The sequence below is a fragment of the Macrosteles quadrilineatus genome, unplaced genomic scaffold (genome assembly GCF_028750875.1).
Source record: "Macrosteles quadrilineatus isolate MER2022 unplaced genomic scaffold, UCM_ALF_1.0 Scaffold_9__3_contigs__length_116548681, whole genome shotgun sequence".
Taxonomy (NCBI): Eukaryota; Metazoa; Arthropoda; class Insecta; order Hemiptera; family Cicadellidae; genus Macrosteles; species Macrosteles quadrilineatus.
In genome coordinates this window covers 57,796,211-57,812,471 of record NW_026542602.1, presented here as the reverse complement: position 1 = coordinate 57,812,471, position 16,261 = coordinate 57,796,211, and the positions used below count along the sequence as shown (strand labels likewise).

General features: G+C 51.1%; 1 protein-coding gene across 1 annotated transcript in view; it reads right to left on the bottom strand.

The window, feature by feature from the left end:
- The window catches only part of LOC129003476 (uncharacterized), a 74,578-nt gene extending 58,731 nt beyond the window's left edge, over nucleotides 1-15,847 (bottom strand). Inside the window, exons 1-3 of the mRNA XM_054431772.1 lie at nucleotides 15,739-15,847; nucleotides 13,535-13,720; nucleotides 13,059-13,244 (exon numbers count right to left, since the gene is read on the bottom strand). Of these exons, the coding sequence (XP_054287747.1) occupies nucleotides 13,059-13,244; nucleotides 13,535-13,720; nucleotides 15,739-15,847 (481 nt within the window). The remainder of the gene's footprint in view (nucleotides 1-13,058; nucleotides 13,245-13,534; nucleotides 13,721-15,738) is intronic.
- Between the last annotated feature and the right edge of the window lie 414 nt (nucleotides 15,848-16,261).

The window sequence follows — 16,261 nt, the reverse complement described above, 5'->3', positions numbered from 1 at the left end:
CCACCGATGACTCGAACACTCCACTGGCTGCTTCATTAAAAGTGTAGATCTTTAGAGGCACCACTGATGACTCGATCACTCCACTGGACGCTGCACTGAGAGTGTGGCCCTTTAAAGGCACCACCAAAGACGCGATCACTCCACTGAACGCGGCACTGAGAGTGTGGCCCTTTAAAGGCACCACCAAAGACTCGAACACTTACTGGTCACGGCAGTAAGAGTGTGGCCCTTTAAAGGCACCACCAAAACGCGATCACTCCACTTGACGCGGCACTGAGAGTGTGGCCCTTTAAAGGCACCACCAAAGACTCGAAGACTCACTGGACGCGGCACTTTGATTGTGGCCCTTTAAAGGCACCACCAAAGACTCGATTACTCCACTGGACGCGGCACTGAGAGTGTGGCCCTTTAAAGGCACCACCAAAGACTCGATCACTCAACTGGACCCGGCACTGACAGTGTGCCTCTTTGGAGGCACCACCGATGACACGAACACTCCACTGGCTGCTGCATTAAAAGTGTAGCTCTTTGGAGGCACCACCGATGACTCGAACACTCCACTGGGCGCTGCACTGAGAGTGTGACCCTTTAGAGGCACCACCGATGACTCGAACACTCCACTGGCTGCTTCATTAAAAGTGTAGATCTTTAGAGGCACCACTGATGACTCGATCACTCCCCTGGACGCTGCACTGAGAGTGTGGCCCTTTAAAGGCACCACCAAAGACGCGATCACTCCACTGAACGCGGCACTGAGAGTGTGGCCCTTTAAAGGCACCACCAAAAACTCGATCACTCACTGGTCACGGCAGTAAGAGTGTGGCCCTTTAAAGGCACCACCAAAGACGCGATCACTCCACTGAACGCGGCACTGAGAGTGTGGCCCTTTAAAGGCACCACCAAAGACTCGAACACTTACTGGTCACGGCAGTAAGAGTGTGGCCCTTTAAAGGCACCACCAAAACGCGATCACTCCACTTGACGCGGCACTGAGAGTGTGGCCCTTTAAAGGCACCACCAAAGACTCGATCACTCACTGGTCACGGCAGTAAGAGTGTGGCCCTTTAAAGGCACCACCAAAGACGCGATCACTCAACTGAACGCGGCACTGAGATTGTGGCCCTTTAAAGGCCCCACCAAAAACTCGATCACTCACTGGTCACGGCAGTAAGAGTGTGGCCCTTTAAAGGCACCACCAAAGACGCGATCACTCCACTGAACGCGGCACTTTGATTGTGGCCCTTTAAAGGCACCACCAAAGACTCGATTACTCCACTGGACGCGGCACTGAGAGTGTGGCCCTTTAAAGGCACCACCAAAGACTCGATCACTCAACTGGACCCGGCACTGACAGTGTGCCTCTTTGGAGGCACCACCGATGACTCGAACACTCCACTGGCTGCTGCATTAAAAGTGTAGCTCTTTGGAGGCACCACCGATGACTCGAACACTCCACTGGGCGCTGCACTGAGAGTGTGACCCTTTAGAGGCACCACCGATGACTCGAACACTCCACTGGCTGCTTCATTAAAAGTGTAGATCTTTAGAGGCACCACTGATGACTCGATCACTCCACTGGACGCTGCACTGAGAGTGTGGCCCTTTAAAGGCACCACCAAAGACGCGATCACTCCACTGAACGCGGCACTGAGAGTGTGGCCCTTTAAAGGCACCACCAAAGACTCGAACACTTACTGGTCACGGCAGTAAGAGTGTGGCCCTTTAAAGGCACCACCAAAACGCGATCACTCCACTTGACGCGGCACTGAGAGTGTGGCCCTTTAAAGGCACCACCAAAGACTCGATCACTCACTGGTCACGGCAGTAAGAGTGTGGCCCTTTAAAGGCACCACCAAAGACGCGATCACTCCACTGAACGCGGCACTGAGATTGTGGCCCTTTAAAGGCACCACCAAAACGCGATCACTCCACTTGACGCGGCACTGAGAGTGTGGCCCTTTAAAGGCACCACCAAAGACTCGATCACTCACTGGTCACGGCAGTAAGAGTGTGGCCCTTTAAAGGCACCACCAAAGACGCGATCACTCCACTGAACGCGGCACTGAGAGTGTGGCCCTTTAAAGGCCCCACCAAAAACTCGATCACTCACTGGTCACGGCAGTAAGAGTGTGGCCCTTTAAAGGCACCACCAAAGACGCCATCACTCCACTGAACGCGGCACTGAGAGTGTGGCCCTTTAAAGGCACCACCAAAGACTCGAAGACTCACTGGACGCGGCACTTTGATTGTGGCCCTTTAAAGGCACCACCAAAGACTCGATTACTCCACTGGACGCGGCACTGAGAGTGTGGCCCTTTAAAGGCACCACCAAAGACTCGATCACTCAACTGGACCCGGCACTGACAGTGTGCCTCTTTGGAGGCACCACCGATGACTCGAACACTCCACTGGCTGCTGCATTAAAAGTGTAGCTCTTTGGAGGCACCACCGATGACTCGAACACTCCACTGGGCGCTGCACTGAGAGTGTGACCCTTTAGAGGCACCACCGATGACTCGAACACTCCACTGGCTGCTTCATTAAAAGTGTAGATCTTTAGAGGCACCACTGATGACTCGATCACTCCACTGGACGCTGCACTGAGAGTGTGGCCCTTTAAAGGCACCACCAAAAACTCGATCACTCACTGGTCACGGCAGTAAGAGTGTGGCCCTTTAAAGGCACCACCAAAGACGCGATCACTCCACTGAACGCGGCACTGAGAGTGTGGCCCTTTAAAGGCACCACCAAAGACTCGAACACTTACTGGTCACGGCAGTAAGAGTGTGGCCCTTTAAAGGCACCACCAAAACGCGATCACTCCACTTGACGCGGCACTGAGAGTGTGGCCCTTTAAAGGCACCACCAAAGACTCGATCACTCACTGGTCACGGCAGTAAGAGTGTGGCCCTTTAAAGGCACCACCAAAGACGCGATCACTCCACTGAACGCGGCACTGAGATTGTGGCCCTTTAAAGGCCCCACCAAAAACTCGATCACTCACTGGTCACGGCAGTAAGAGTGTGGCCCTTTAAAGGCACCACCAAAGACGCGATCACTCCACTGAACGCGGCACTGAGAGTGTGGCCCTTTAAAGGCACCACCAAAGACTCGAAGACTCACTGGACGCGGCACTTTGATTGTGGCCCTTTAAAGGCACCACCAAAGACTCGATTACTCCACTGGACGCGGCACTGAGAGTGTGGCCCTTTAAAGGCACCACCAAAGACTCGATCACTCAACTGGACCCGGCACTGACAGTGTGCCTCTTTGGAGGCACCACCGATGACTCGAACACTCCACTGGCTGCTGCATTAAAAGTGTAGCTCTTTGGAGGCACCACCGATGACTCGAACACTCCACTGGGCGCTGCACTGAGAGTGTGACCCTTTAAAGGCACCACCAAAGACTCGATCACTCAACTGGACCCGGCACTGACAGTGTGCCTCTTTAGAGGCACCACCGATGACTCGAACACTCCACTGGCTGCTTCATTAAAAGTGTAGATCTTTAGAGGCACCACTGATGACTCGATCACTCCACTGGACGCTGCACTGAGAGTGTGGCCCTTAAAGGCACCACCAAAGACGCGATCACTCCACTGAACGCGGCACTGAGAGTGTGGCCCTTTAAAGGCACCACCAAAGACTCGAACACTTACTGGTCACGGCAGTAAGAGTGTGGCCCTTTAAAGGCACCACCAAAACGCGATCACTCCACTGAACGCGGCACTGAGAGTGTGGCCCTTTAAAGGCACCACCAAAGACTCGAACGCTTACTGGTCACGGCAGTAAGAGTGTGGCCCTTTAAAGGCACCACCAAAACGCGATCACTCCACTTGACGCGGCACTGAGAGTGTGGCCCTTTAAAGGCACCACCAAAGACTCGATCACTCACTGGTCACGGCAGTAAGAGTGTGGCCCTTTAAAGGCACCACCAAAGACGCGATCACTCCACTGAACGCGGCACTGAGATTGTGGCCCTTTAAAGGCACCACCAAAACGCGATCACTCCACTTGACGTGGCACTGAGAGTGTGGCCCTTTAAAGGCACCACCAAAGACTCGATCACTCACTGGTCACGGCAGTAAGAGTGTGGCCCTTTAAAGGCACCACCAAAGACGCGATCACTCCACTGAACGCGGCACTGAGAGTGTGGCCCTTTAAAGGCCCCACCAAAAACTCGATCACTCACTGGTCACGGCAGTAAGAGTGTGGCCCTTTAAAGGCACCACCAAAGACGCGATCACTCCACTGAACGCGGCACTGAGAGTGTGGCCCTTTAAAGGCACCACCAAAGACTCGAAGACTCACTGGACGCGGCACTTTGATTGTGGCCCTTTAAAGGCACCACCAAAGACTCGATCACTCACTGGTCACGTCAGTAAGAGTGTGGCCCTTTAAAGGCACCACCAAAGACGCGATCACTCCACTTGACGCGGCACTGAGAGTGTGGCCCTTTAAAGGCACCACCAAAACGCGATCACTCCACTTGACGCGGCACTGAGAGTGTGGCCCTTTAAAGGCACCACCAAAGACTCGAAGACTCACTGGACGCGGCACTTTGATTGTGGCCCTTTAAAGGCACCACCAAAGACTCGATCACTCCACTGGACGCGGCACTGAGAGTGTGGCCCTTTAAAGGCACCACCAAAGACTCGATCACTCAACTGGACCCGGCACTGACAGTGTGCCTCTTTGGAGGCACTACCGATGACTCGATCACTCCACTGGACGCTGCACTGAGAGTGTGGCCCTTTAAAGGCACCACCAAAGACGCGATCACTCCACTGAACGCGGCACTGAGAGTGTGGCCCTTTAAAGGCACCACCAAAAACTCGATCACTCACTGGTCACGGCAGTAAGAGTGTGGCCCTTTAAAGGCACCACCAAAGACGCGATCACTCCACTGAACGCGGCACTGAGAGTGTGGCCCTTTAAAGGCACAACCAAAGACTCGAACACTTACTGGTCACGGCAGTAAGAGTGTGGCCCTTTAAAGGCACCACCAAAACGCGATCACTCCACTTGATGCGGCACTGAGAGTGTGGCCCTTTAAAGGCACCACCAAAGACTCGATCACTCACTGGTCACGGCAGTAAGAGTGTGGCCCTTTAAATGCACCACCAAAGACGCGATCACTCCACTGAACGCGGCACTGAGATTGTGGCCCTTTAAAGGCACCACCAAAGACTCGATTACTCCACTGGACGCGGCACTGAGAGTGTGGCCCTTTAAAGGCACCACCAAAGACTCGATCACTCAACTGGACCCGGCACTGACAGTGTGCCTCTTTGGAGGCACCACCGATGACTCGAACACTCCACTGGCTGCTGCATTAAAAGTGTAGCTCTTTGGAGGCACCACCGATGACTCGAACACTCCACTGGGCGCTGCACTGAGAGTGTGACCCTTTAGAGGCACCACCGATGACTCGAACACTCCACTGGCTGCTTCATTAAAAGTGTAGATCTTTAGAGGCACCACTGATGACTCGATCACTCCACTGGACGCTGCACTGAGAGTGTGGCCCTTTAAAGGCACCACCAAAGACGCGATCACTCCACTGAACGCGGCACTGAGAGTGTGGCCCTTTAAAGGCACCACCAAAGACTCGATTACTCCACTGGACGCGGCACTGAGAGTGTGGCCCTTTAAAGGCACCACCAAAGACTCGATCATTCAACTGGACCCGGCACTGACAGTGTGCCTCTTTGGAGGCACCACCGATGACTCGAACACTCCACTGGCTGCTGCATTAAAAGTGTAGCTCTTTGGAGGCACCACCGATGACTCGAACACTCCACTGGGCGCTGCACTGAGAGTGTGACCCTTTAGAGGCACCACCGATGACTCGAACACTCCACTGGCTGCTTCATTAAAAGTGTAGATCTTTAGAGGCACCACTGATGACTCGATCACTCCACTGGACGCTGCACTGAGAGTGTGGCCCTTTAAAGGCACCGCCAAAACGCGATCACTCCACTTGACGCGGCACTGAGAGTGTGGCCCTTTAAAGGCAACACCAAAGACTCGATCACTCACTGGTCACGGCAGTAAGAGTGTGGCCCTTTAAAGGCACCACCAAAGACGCGATCACTCCACTGAACGCGGCACTGAGAGTGTGGCCCTTTAAAGGCCCCACCAAAAACTCGATCACTCACTGGTCACGGCAGTAAGAGTGTGGCCCTTTAAAGGCACCACCAAAGACGCGATCACTCCACTGAACGCGGCACTGAGAGTGTGGCCCTTTAAAGGCACCACCAAAGACTCGAAGACTCACTGGACGCGGCACTTTGATTGTGGCCCTTTAAAGGCACCACCAAAGACTCGATTACTCCACTGGACGCGGCACTGAGAGTGTGGCCCTTTAAAGGCACCACCAAAGACTCGATCACTCAACTGGACCCGGCACTGACAGTGTGCCTCTTTGGAGGCACCACCGATGACTCGAACACTCCACTGGCTGCTGCATTAAAAGTGTAGCTCTTTGGAGGCACCACCGATGACTCGAACACTCCACTGGGCGCTGCACTGAGAGTGTGACCCTTTAGAGGCACCACCGATGACTCGAACACTCCACTGGCTGCTTCATTAAAAGTGTAGATCTTTAGAGGCACCACTGATGACTCGATCACTCCACTGGACGCTGCACTGAGAGTGTGGCCCTTTAAAGGCACCACCAAAGACGCGATCACTCCACTGAACGCGGCACTGAGAGTGTGGCCCTTTAAAGGCACCACCAAAAACTCGATCACTCACTGGTCACGGCAGTAAGAGTGTGGCCCACGCGATCACTCCACTGAACGCGGCACTGAGAGTGTGGCCCTTTAAAGGCACCACCAAAGACTCGAACACTTACTGGTCACGGCAGTAAGAGTGTGGCCCTTTAAAGGCACCACCAAAACGCGATCACTCCACTTGACGCGGCACTGAGAGTGTGGCCCTTTAAAGGCACCACCAAAGACTCGATCACTCACTGGTCACGGCAGTAAGAGTGTGGCCCTTGAAAGGCACCACCAAAGACGCGATCACTCCACTGAACGCGGCACTGAGATTGTGGCCCTTTAAAGGCCCCACCAAAAACTCGATCACTCACTGGTCACGGCAGTAAGAGTGTGGCCCTTTAAAGGCACCACCAAAGACGCGATCACTCCACTGAACGCGGCACTGAGAGTGTGGCCCTTTAAAGGCACCACCAAAGACTCGAAGACTCACTGGACGCGGCACTTTGATTGTGGCCCTTTAAAGGCACCACCAAAGACTCGATTACTCCACTGGACGCGGCACTGAGAGTGTGGCCCTTTAAAGGCACCACCAAAGACTCGATCACTCAACTGGACCCGGCACTGACAGTGTGCCTCTTTGGAGGCACCACCGATGACTCGAACACTCCACTGGCTGCTGCATTAAAAGTGTAGCTCTTTGGAGGCACCACCGATGACTCGAACACTCCACTGGGCGCTGCACTGAGAGTGTGACCCTTTAGAGGCACTACCGATGACTCGAACACTCCACTGGCTGCTTCATTAAAAGTGTAGATCTTTAGAGGCACCACTGATGACTCGATCACTCCACTGGACGCTGCACTGAGAGTGTGGCCCTTTAAAGGCACCACCAAAGACGCGATCACTCCACTGAACGCGGCACTGAGAGTGTGGCCCTTTAAAGGCACCACCAAAAACTCGATCACTCACTGGTCACGGCAGTAAGAGTGTGGCCCTTTAAAGGCACCACCAAAGACGCGATCACTCCACTGAACGCGGCACTGATAGTGTGGCCCTTTAAAGGCACCACCAAAGACTCGAACGCTTACTGGTCACGGCAGTAAGAGTGTGGCCCTTTAAAGGCACCACCAAAGACGCGATCACTCCACTGAACGCGGCACTGAGATTGTGGCCCTTTAAAGGCACCACCAAAACGCGATCACTCCACTTGACGTGGCACTGAGAGTGTGGCCCTTTAAAGGCACCACCAAAGACTCGATCACTCACTGGTCACGGCAGTAAGAGTGTGGCCCTTTAAAGGCACCACCAAAGACGCGATCACTCCACTGAACGCGGCACTGAGAGTGTGGCCCTTTAAAGGCCCCACCAAAAACTCGATCACTCACTGGTCACGGCAGTAAGAGTGTGGCCCTTTAAAGGCACCACCAAAGACGCGATCACTCCACTGAACGCGGCACTGAGAGTGTGGCCCTTTAAAGGCACCACCAAAGACTCGAAGACTCACTGGACGCGGCACTTTGATTGTGGCCCTTTAAAGGCACCACCAAAGACTCGATTACTCCACTGGACGCGGCACTGAGAGTGTGGCCCTTTAAAGGCACCACCAAAGACTCGATCACTCAACTGGACCCGGCACTGACAGTGTGCCTCTTTGGAGGCACCACCGATGACTCGAACACTCCACTGGCTGCTGCATTAAAAGTGTAGCTCTTTGGAGGCACCACCGATGACTCGAACACTCCACTGGGCGCTGCACTGAGAGTGTGACCCTTTAGAGGCACCACCGATGACTCGAACACTCCACTGGCTGCTTCATTAAAAGTGTAGATCTTTAGAGGCACCACTGATGACTCGATCACTCCACTGGACGCTGCACTGAGAGTGTGGCCCTTTAAAGGCACCACCAAAGACGCGATCACTCCACTGAACGCGGCACTGAGAGTGTGGCCCTTTAAAGGCACCACCAAAGACTCGAACACTTACTGGTCACGGCAGTAAGAGTGTGGCCCTTTAAAGGCACCACCAAAACGCGATCACTCCACTTGACGCGGCACTGAGAGTGTGGCCCTTTAAAGGCACCACCAAAGACTCGAAGACTCACTGGACGCGGCACTTTGATTGTGGCCCTTTAAAGGCACCACCAAAGACTCGATTACTCCACTGGACGCGGCACTGAGAGTGTGGCCCTTTAAAGGCACCACCAAAGACTCGATCACTCAACTGGACCCGGCACTGACAGTGTGCCTCTTTGGAGGCACCACCGATGACACGAACACTCCACTGGCTGCTGCATTAAAAGTGTAGCTCTTTGGAGGCACCACCGATGACTCGAACACTCCACTGGGCGCTGCACTGAGAGTGTGACCCTTTAGAGGCACCACCGATGACTCGAACACTCCACTGGCTGCTTCATTAAAAGTGTAGATCTTTAGAGGCACCACTGATGACTCGATCACTCCACTGGACGCTGCACTGAGAGTGTGGCCCTTTAAAGGCACCACCAAAGACGCGATCACTCCACTGAACGCGGCACTGAGAGTGTGGCCCTTTAAAGGCACCACCAAAAACTCGATCACTCACTGGTCACGGCAGTAAGAGTGTGGCCCTTTAAAGGCACCACCAAAGACGCGATCACTCCACTGAACGCGGCACTGAGAGTGTGGCCCTTTAAAGGCACCACCAAAGACTCGAACACTTACTGGTCACGGCAGTAAGAGTGTGGCCCTTTAAAGGCACCACCAAAACGCGATCACTCCACTTGACGCGGCACTGAGAGTGTGGCCCTTTAAAGGCACCACCAAAGACTCGATCACTCACTGGTCACGGCAGTAAGAGTGTGGCCCTTTAAAGGCACCACCAAAGACGCGATCACTCAACTGAACGCGGCACTGAGATTGTGGCCCTTTAAAGGCCCCACCAAAAACTCGATCACTCACTGGTCACGGCAGTAAGAGTGTGGCCCTTTAAAGGCACCACCAAAGACGCGATCACTCCACTGAACGCGGCACTTTGATTGTGGCCCTTTAAAGGCACCACCAAAGACTCGATTACTCCACTGGACGCGGCACTGAGAGTGTGGCCCTTTAAAGGCACCACCAAAGACTCGATCACTCAACTGGACCCGGCACTGACAGTGTGCCTCTTTGGAGGCACCACCGATGACTCGAACACTCCACTGGCTGCTGCATTAAAAGTGTAGCTCTTTGGAGGCACCACCGATGACTCGAACACTCCACTGGGCGCTGCACTGAGAGTGTGACCCTTTAGAGGCACCACCGATGACTCGAACACTCCACTGGCTGCTTCATTAAAAGTGTAGATCTTTAGAGGCACCACTGATGACTCGATCACTCCACTGGACGCTGCACTGAGAGTGTGGCCCTTTAAAGGCACCACCAAAGACGCGATCACTCCACTGAACGCGGCACTGAGAGTTGCCCTTTAAAGGCACCACCAAAGACTCGAACACTTACTGGTCACGGCAGTAAGAGTGTGGCCCTTTAAAGGCACCACCAAAACGCGATCACTCCACTTGACGCGGCACTGAGAGTGTGGCCCTTTAAAGGCACCACCAAAGACTCGATCACTCACTGGTCACGGCAGTAAGAGTGTGGCCCTTTAAAGGCACCACCAAAGACGCGATCACTCCACTGAACGCGGCACTGAGATTGTGGCCCTTTAAAGGCACCACCAAAACGCGATCACTCCACTTGACGCGGCACTGAGAGTGTGGCCCTTTAAAGGCACCACCAAAGACTCGATCACTCACTGGTCACGGCAGTAAGAGTGTGGCCCTTTAAAGGCACCACCAAAGACGCGATCACTCCACTGAACGCGGCACTGAGAGTGTGGCCCTTTAAAGGCCCCACCAAAAACTCGATCACTCACTGGTCACGGCAGTAAGAGTGTGGCCCTTTAAAGGCACCACCAAAGACGCCATCACTCCACTGAACGCGGCACTGAGAGTGTGGCCCTTTAAAGGCACCACCAAAGACTCGAAGACTCACTGGACGCGGCACTTTGATTGTGGCCCTTTAAAGGCACCACCAAAGACTCGATTACTCCACTGGACGCGGCACTGAGAGTGTGGCCCTTTAAAGGCACCACCAAAGACTCGATCACTCAACTGGACCCGGCACTGACAGTGTGCCTCTTTGGAGGCACCACCGATGACTCGAACACTCCACTGGCTGCTGCATTAAAAGTGTAGCTCTTTGGAGGCACCACCGATGACTCGAACACTCCACTGGGCGCTGCACTGAGAGTGTGACCCTTTAGAGGCACCACCGATGACTCGAACACTCCACTGGCTGCTTCATTAAAAGTGTAGATCTTTAGAGGCACCACTGATGACTCGATCACTCCACTGGACGCTGCACTGAGAGTGTGGCCCTTTAAAGGCACCACCAAAAACTCGATCACTCACTGGTCACGGCAGTAAGAGTGTGGCCCTTTAAAGGCACCACCAAAGACGCGATCACTCCACTGAACGCGGCACTGAGAGTGTGGCCCTTTAAAGGCACCACCAAAGACTCGAACACTTACTGGTCACGGCAGTAAGAGTGTGGCCCTTTAAAGGCACCACCAAAACGCGATCACTCCACTTGACGCGGCACTGAGAGTGTGGCCCTTTAAAGGCACCACCAAAGACTCGATCACTCACTGGTCACGGCAGTAAGAGTGTGGCCCTTTAAAGGCACCACCAAAGACGCGATCACTCCACTGAACGCGGCACTGAGATTGTGGCCCTTTAAAGGCCCCACCAAAAACTCGATCACTCACTGGTCACGGCAGTAAGAGTGTGGCCCTTTAAAGGCACCACCAAAGACGCGATCACTCCACTGAACGCGGCACTGAGAGTGTGGCCCTTTAAAGGCACCACCAAAGACTCGAAGACTCACTGGACGCGGCACTTTGATTGTGGCCCTTTAAAGGCACCACCAAAGACTCGATTACTCCACTGGACGCGGCACTGAGAGTGTGGCCCTTTAAAGGCACCACCAAAGACTCGATCACTCAACTGGACCCGGCACTGACAGTGTGCCTCTTTGGAGGCACCACCGATGACTCGAACACTCCACTGGCTGCTGCATTAAAAGTGTAGCTCTTTGGAGGCACCACCGATGACTCGAACACTCCACTGGGCGCTGCACTGAGAGTGTGACCCTTTAAAGGCACCACCAAAGACTCGATCACTCAACTGGACCCGGCACTGACAGTGTGCCTCTTTAGAGGCACCACCGATGACTCGAACACTCCACTGGCTGCTTCATTAAAAGTGTAGATCTTTAGAGGCACCACTGATGACTCGATCACTCCACTGGACGCTGCACTGAGAGTGTGGCCCTTAAAGGCACCACCAAAGACGCGATCACTCCACTGAACGCGGCACTGAGAGTGTGGCCCTTTAAAGGCACCACCAAAGACTCGAACACTTACTGGTCACGGCAGTAAGAGTGTGGCCCTTTAAAGGCACCACCAAAACGCGATCACTCCACTTGACGCGGCACTGAGAGTGTGGCCCTTTAAAGGCACCACCAAAGACTCGATCACTCACTGGTCACGGCAGTAAGAGTGTGGCCCTTTAAAGGCACCACCAAAGACGCGATCACTCCACTGAACGCGGCACTGAGAGTGTGGCCCTTTAAAGGCACCACCAAAAACTCGATCACTCACTGGTCACGGCAGTAAGAGTGTGGCCCTTTAAAGGCACCACCAAAGACGCGATCACTCCACTGAACGCGGCACTGAGAGTGTGGCCCTTTAAAGGCACCACCAAAGACTCGAACACTCACTGGTCACGGCAGTAAGAGTGTGGCCCTTTAAAGGCACCACCAAAGACGCGATCACTCCACTGAACGCGGCACTGAGAGTGTGGCCCTTTAAAGACACAACTAAAGATTTGATCACTCCACTGGACGCGGCACTAAGAATGTGGCCCTTTAAAGGCACCACCAAAGACTGGAGCACTCACTGGACGCGGCACTTAGAGTGTGGCCCTTTAAAGGCACCACCAAAGACTCGATCACTCACTGGTCACGGCACTTAGAGTGTGGCCCTTTAAAGGCACCACCAAAGACTCGATCACTCACTGATCACGGCACTAAGAGTGTGGCCCTTTAAAGGCGCCACCAAAGATTCGATCACTCCACTGGACGCTGCCCTAAGAATGTGGCCCTTTAAAGGCACCACCAAAGACGCGATTACTCCACTGGATGCGGCATTGAGAGTGTGGCCCTTTAAAGGCACCACCAAAGACTCGATTACTACACTGGATGCGGCACTGAGATTGTGGCCCTTTAAAGGCACCACCAAAGACTCGAGCACTCACTTGACGCGGCACTAAGAATGTGGCCCTTTAAAGGCACCACCAAAGACGTGATTACTCCACTGGATGCGGCATTGAGAGTGTGACCCTTTAGAGGCACCACCGATGACTCGAACACTCCACTGGCTGCTGCATTAAAAGTGTAGATCTTTAGAGGCACCAGTGATGACTCGATCACTCCACCTGACGCTGCACTGAGAGTGTGGCCCTTTAAAGGCACCACCAAAGACTCGATCACTCACTGGACGCCACACTAAGAATGTGGCCCTTTAAAGGCACCACCAAAGACGTGATCACTCCACTGGACGCGACGCTGAGAGTGTGGCCCTTTAAAGGTACCACCAAAGACTCGAGCACTCACTGGACGCGGCACTTAGAGTGTGGCCCTTTAAAGGCACCACCAAAGACTCGATCAATCACTGGTCACGGCACTGAGATTGTGGCCCTTTAAAGGCACCACCAAAGACTCGAGCACTCACTTGACGCGGCACTAAGAATGTGGCCCTTTAAAGGCACCACCAAAGACGTGATTACTCCACTGGATGCGGCATTGAGAGTGTGACCCTTTAGAGGCACCACCGATGACTCGAACACTCCACTGGCTGCTGCATTAAAAGTGTGTATCTTTAGAGGCACCACAGATGACTCGATCACTCCACTGGACGCTGCACTGAGAGTGTGGCCCTTTAAAGGCACCACCAAAGACTCGAGCACTCACTGGACGCGGCACTAGGTGTATGTCCCTTTAAAGGCACCACCAAAGACTCGATGACTCCACTGGACGCGGCACTGAGAGTGTGGCCCTTTAAAGGCACCACCAAAGACTCGAGCACTCACTGGTCACGGCACTAAGAGTGTGGCCCTTTAAAGGCACCACCAAAGATTCGATCACTGCACTGGACGCGGCACTAAGAATGTGGCCCTTTAAAGGCACCACCAAAGACGCGATCACTCCACTGGATGCGCACTGAGATTGTGGCCCTTTAAAGGCACCACCAAAGACTCGATCACTCAACTGGAACCGGCACTGAGAGTGTGGTATTTTTAAATTCAATAAAACTAGTGTACCTGTTGCTCGAATTCGAGCAATTTCGAAGCATTACATGCGACTCAAAGATTATGGAAATACTCATGATCTACACAACAGTTAGATATAATCAAAATCTTTTGTAAATATCTTATCTTTTTTCAAAGAGCTGATCTTGTTTTTTAGTGTTTTTAGTGTAAAAAAAAAACCATTAGCCTATTTCTATTTATTTTACTTAAAGCCGACTACATATCATTATGGTTCATTATGGTTGAAAAGCTTATAAAACGCCGCAGATTTTAACATATTCCGACACTTTCTTGTATACAGGGTGTGAAAAATGCAATAGACCATTGTTTTATAAATTTTTATCAAACATCTTAATTTCTATCTTTATATCCATTTACAATGGAGGTTTTACAACTGTACCTCCGTCATTTTTCTATTATTCTTGTTCAAAATTTAATGTAGAACACGAAAATGACATTATCTACTCAAATCCATATACAGGTAATAATAAATTGCTGTATTACGTTTAAAAGCATGGTTATTTAAAATACCCCCGCCGCAGCAAACCTGCCGACTAAGCGAATTTCCATTTGTCTGAATTGATTTTCAGTTAAATATATTTTAATAATATTAGGTTTAACGAGTACCTAGGTTTGCTGCTACAAGGAAACTAATAAAGTGTGTTTTTGAGTAAAATATTGATAGCTTAGTACAAAATAAATAAATTTGCCAAGTTTGATCAAAATATATTCATAAACAAGCAAACTACAACATTTGACAAATTCTCCATAAGAATAACATGGGAATTTTAAATTTACAATTTTTTATTTTTCTCCGTTACTAATAATCGAACAAAAATACTTTTACATACTAAATTATTTGTTTTTTTAAGCTCTTTAAAAAGGTCTAAAGAGAAATTGGGAAATTTTGTGTTTTGAGGGTCAAAAGTGAGAAAAACCAATTTTTACCCCATAAAACCCCCTGTAAAGCCCCGTTCCCATGGTCCGATCGTGCTGGTTCGCGAACTCATTCAAGTTTATCCCGCTTTACACCTTTAAACCAAATTTCATCAAAATCGGACAAAAATTACTCAAGTTATCGCGTTCACGGACGTATATATATATATATATGTCTATATATATATATATATATATACATATATAAAAATTTGAACGAATAGTGTTTTTGGCCTCTGGGGACATCAAAATGAAAAAGTAAATTGGTCCCGGGTCTAGGTCTTACCGTGCCACCTACGGTAATAGCTACTTCCCTATAGGGAAATTCGCTAAAAAAAAATAATCTTTTGGGAAGCTAATTTTTAGACTTGTAACATTTGATATGCATCATCACACTTCATTTACTTTGTACTTACACAAAAAAAGTTTTGTCACACTGAGTACCAATCACCCTGTATACATTTATACTTCCACAAAATGTCGTAGGCCTATTCCGACACCTAATTAATGAGCTCTACATAAATTACTACAAGTAAAGTTTACTTTTGCCACTGCACTTAAAGGAAGGTCATGTTTGCTCCATTGTGTTGGGCGTCTTACTGACTGCTTTCCCGTCAGTCTAAGCCGCAAAAATTAGAACGCGCATATTAGTTATGCGCGTATTTAATTCACAGTCTAGGAAACCCCATACATGAAACTTCGTAAGACAAATTGTGCTGCGGCTTGGATTTGGATACGAATCCGCAGCGTATCTGGTGAAAGGGAATCACCTTCCTGAGGAGGAAGTGAACTACAGGCATTATCAGGTGCTTGGATATTGGTCTCTCAAACACAACACTTTATTGGGCTGCGCAATCACTCACAAATTTGAATTAAGTACTTTTGTGGCTCCGGCCCACCCCTACAAGATAAGATAAGTTCACCCCCATCAGATTCCTAACTTTGACAGATGTAGATTGTCTCTTGGTCTAAATGAAGTCCAAACACTCCAAACCAACACAAGGCATCACACAAAGTTCTTACCTTTGGTACGTCCGCAATCAATAACCTGTAAACAAAATAACTTAATTATTTTTCTCGCTTAAACTTTTTCAAACTTGTATATAAGAGTGAGATATTTTGTGTTTTAAAGCTAGAAGTTCATATTAATTAAAAACTTTTTTTGGATCTCCAGGATAAAAACTGTATAAAATTTGTTCATTGTTTCAAATTTT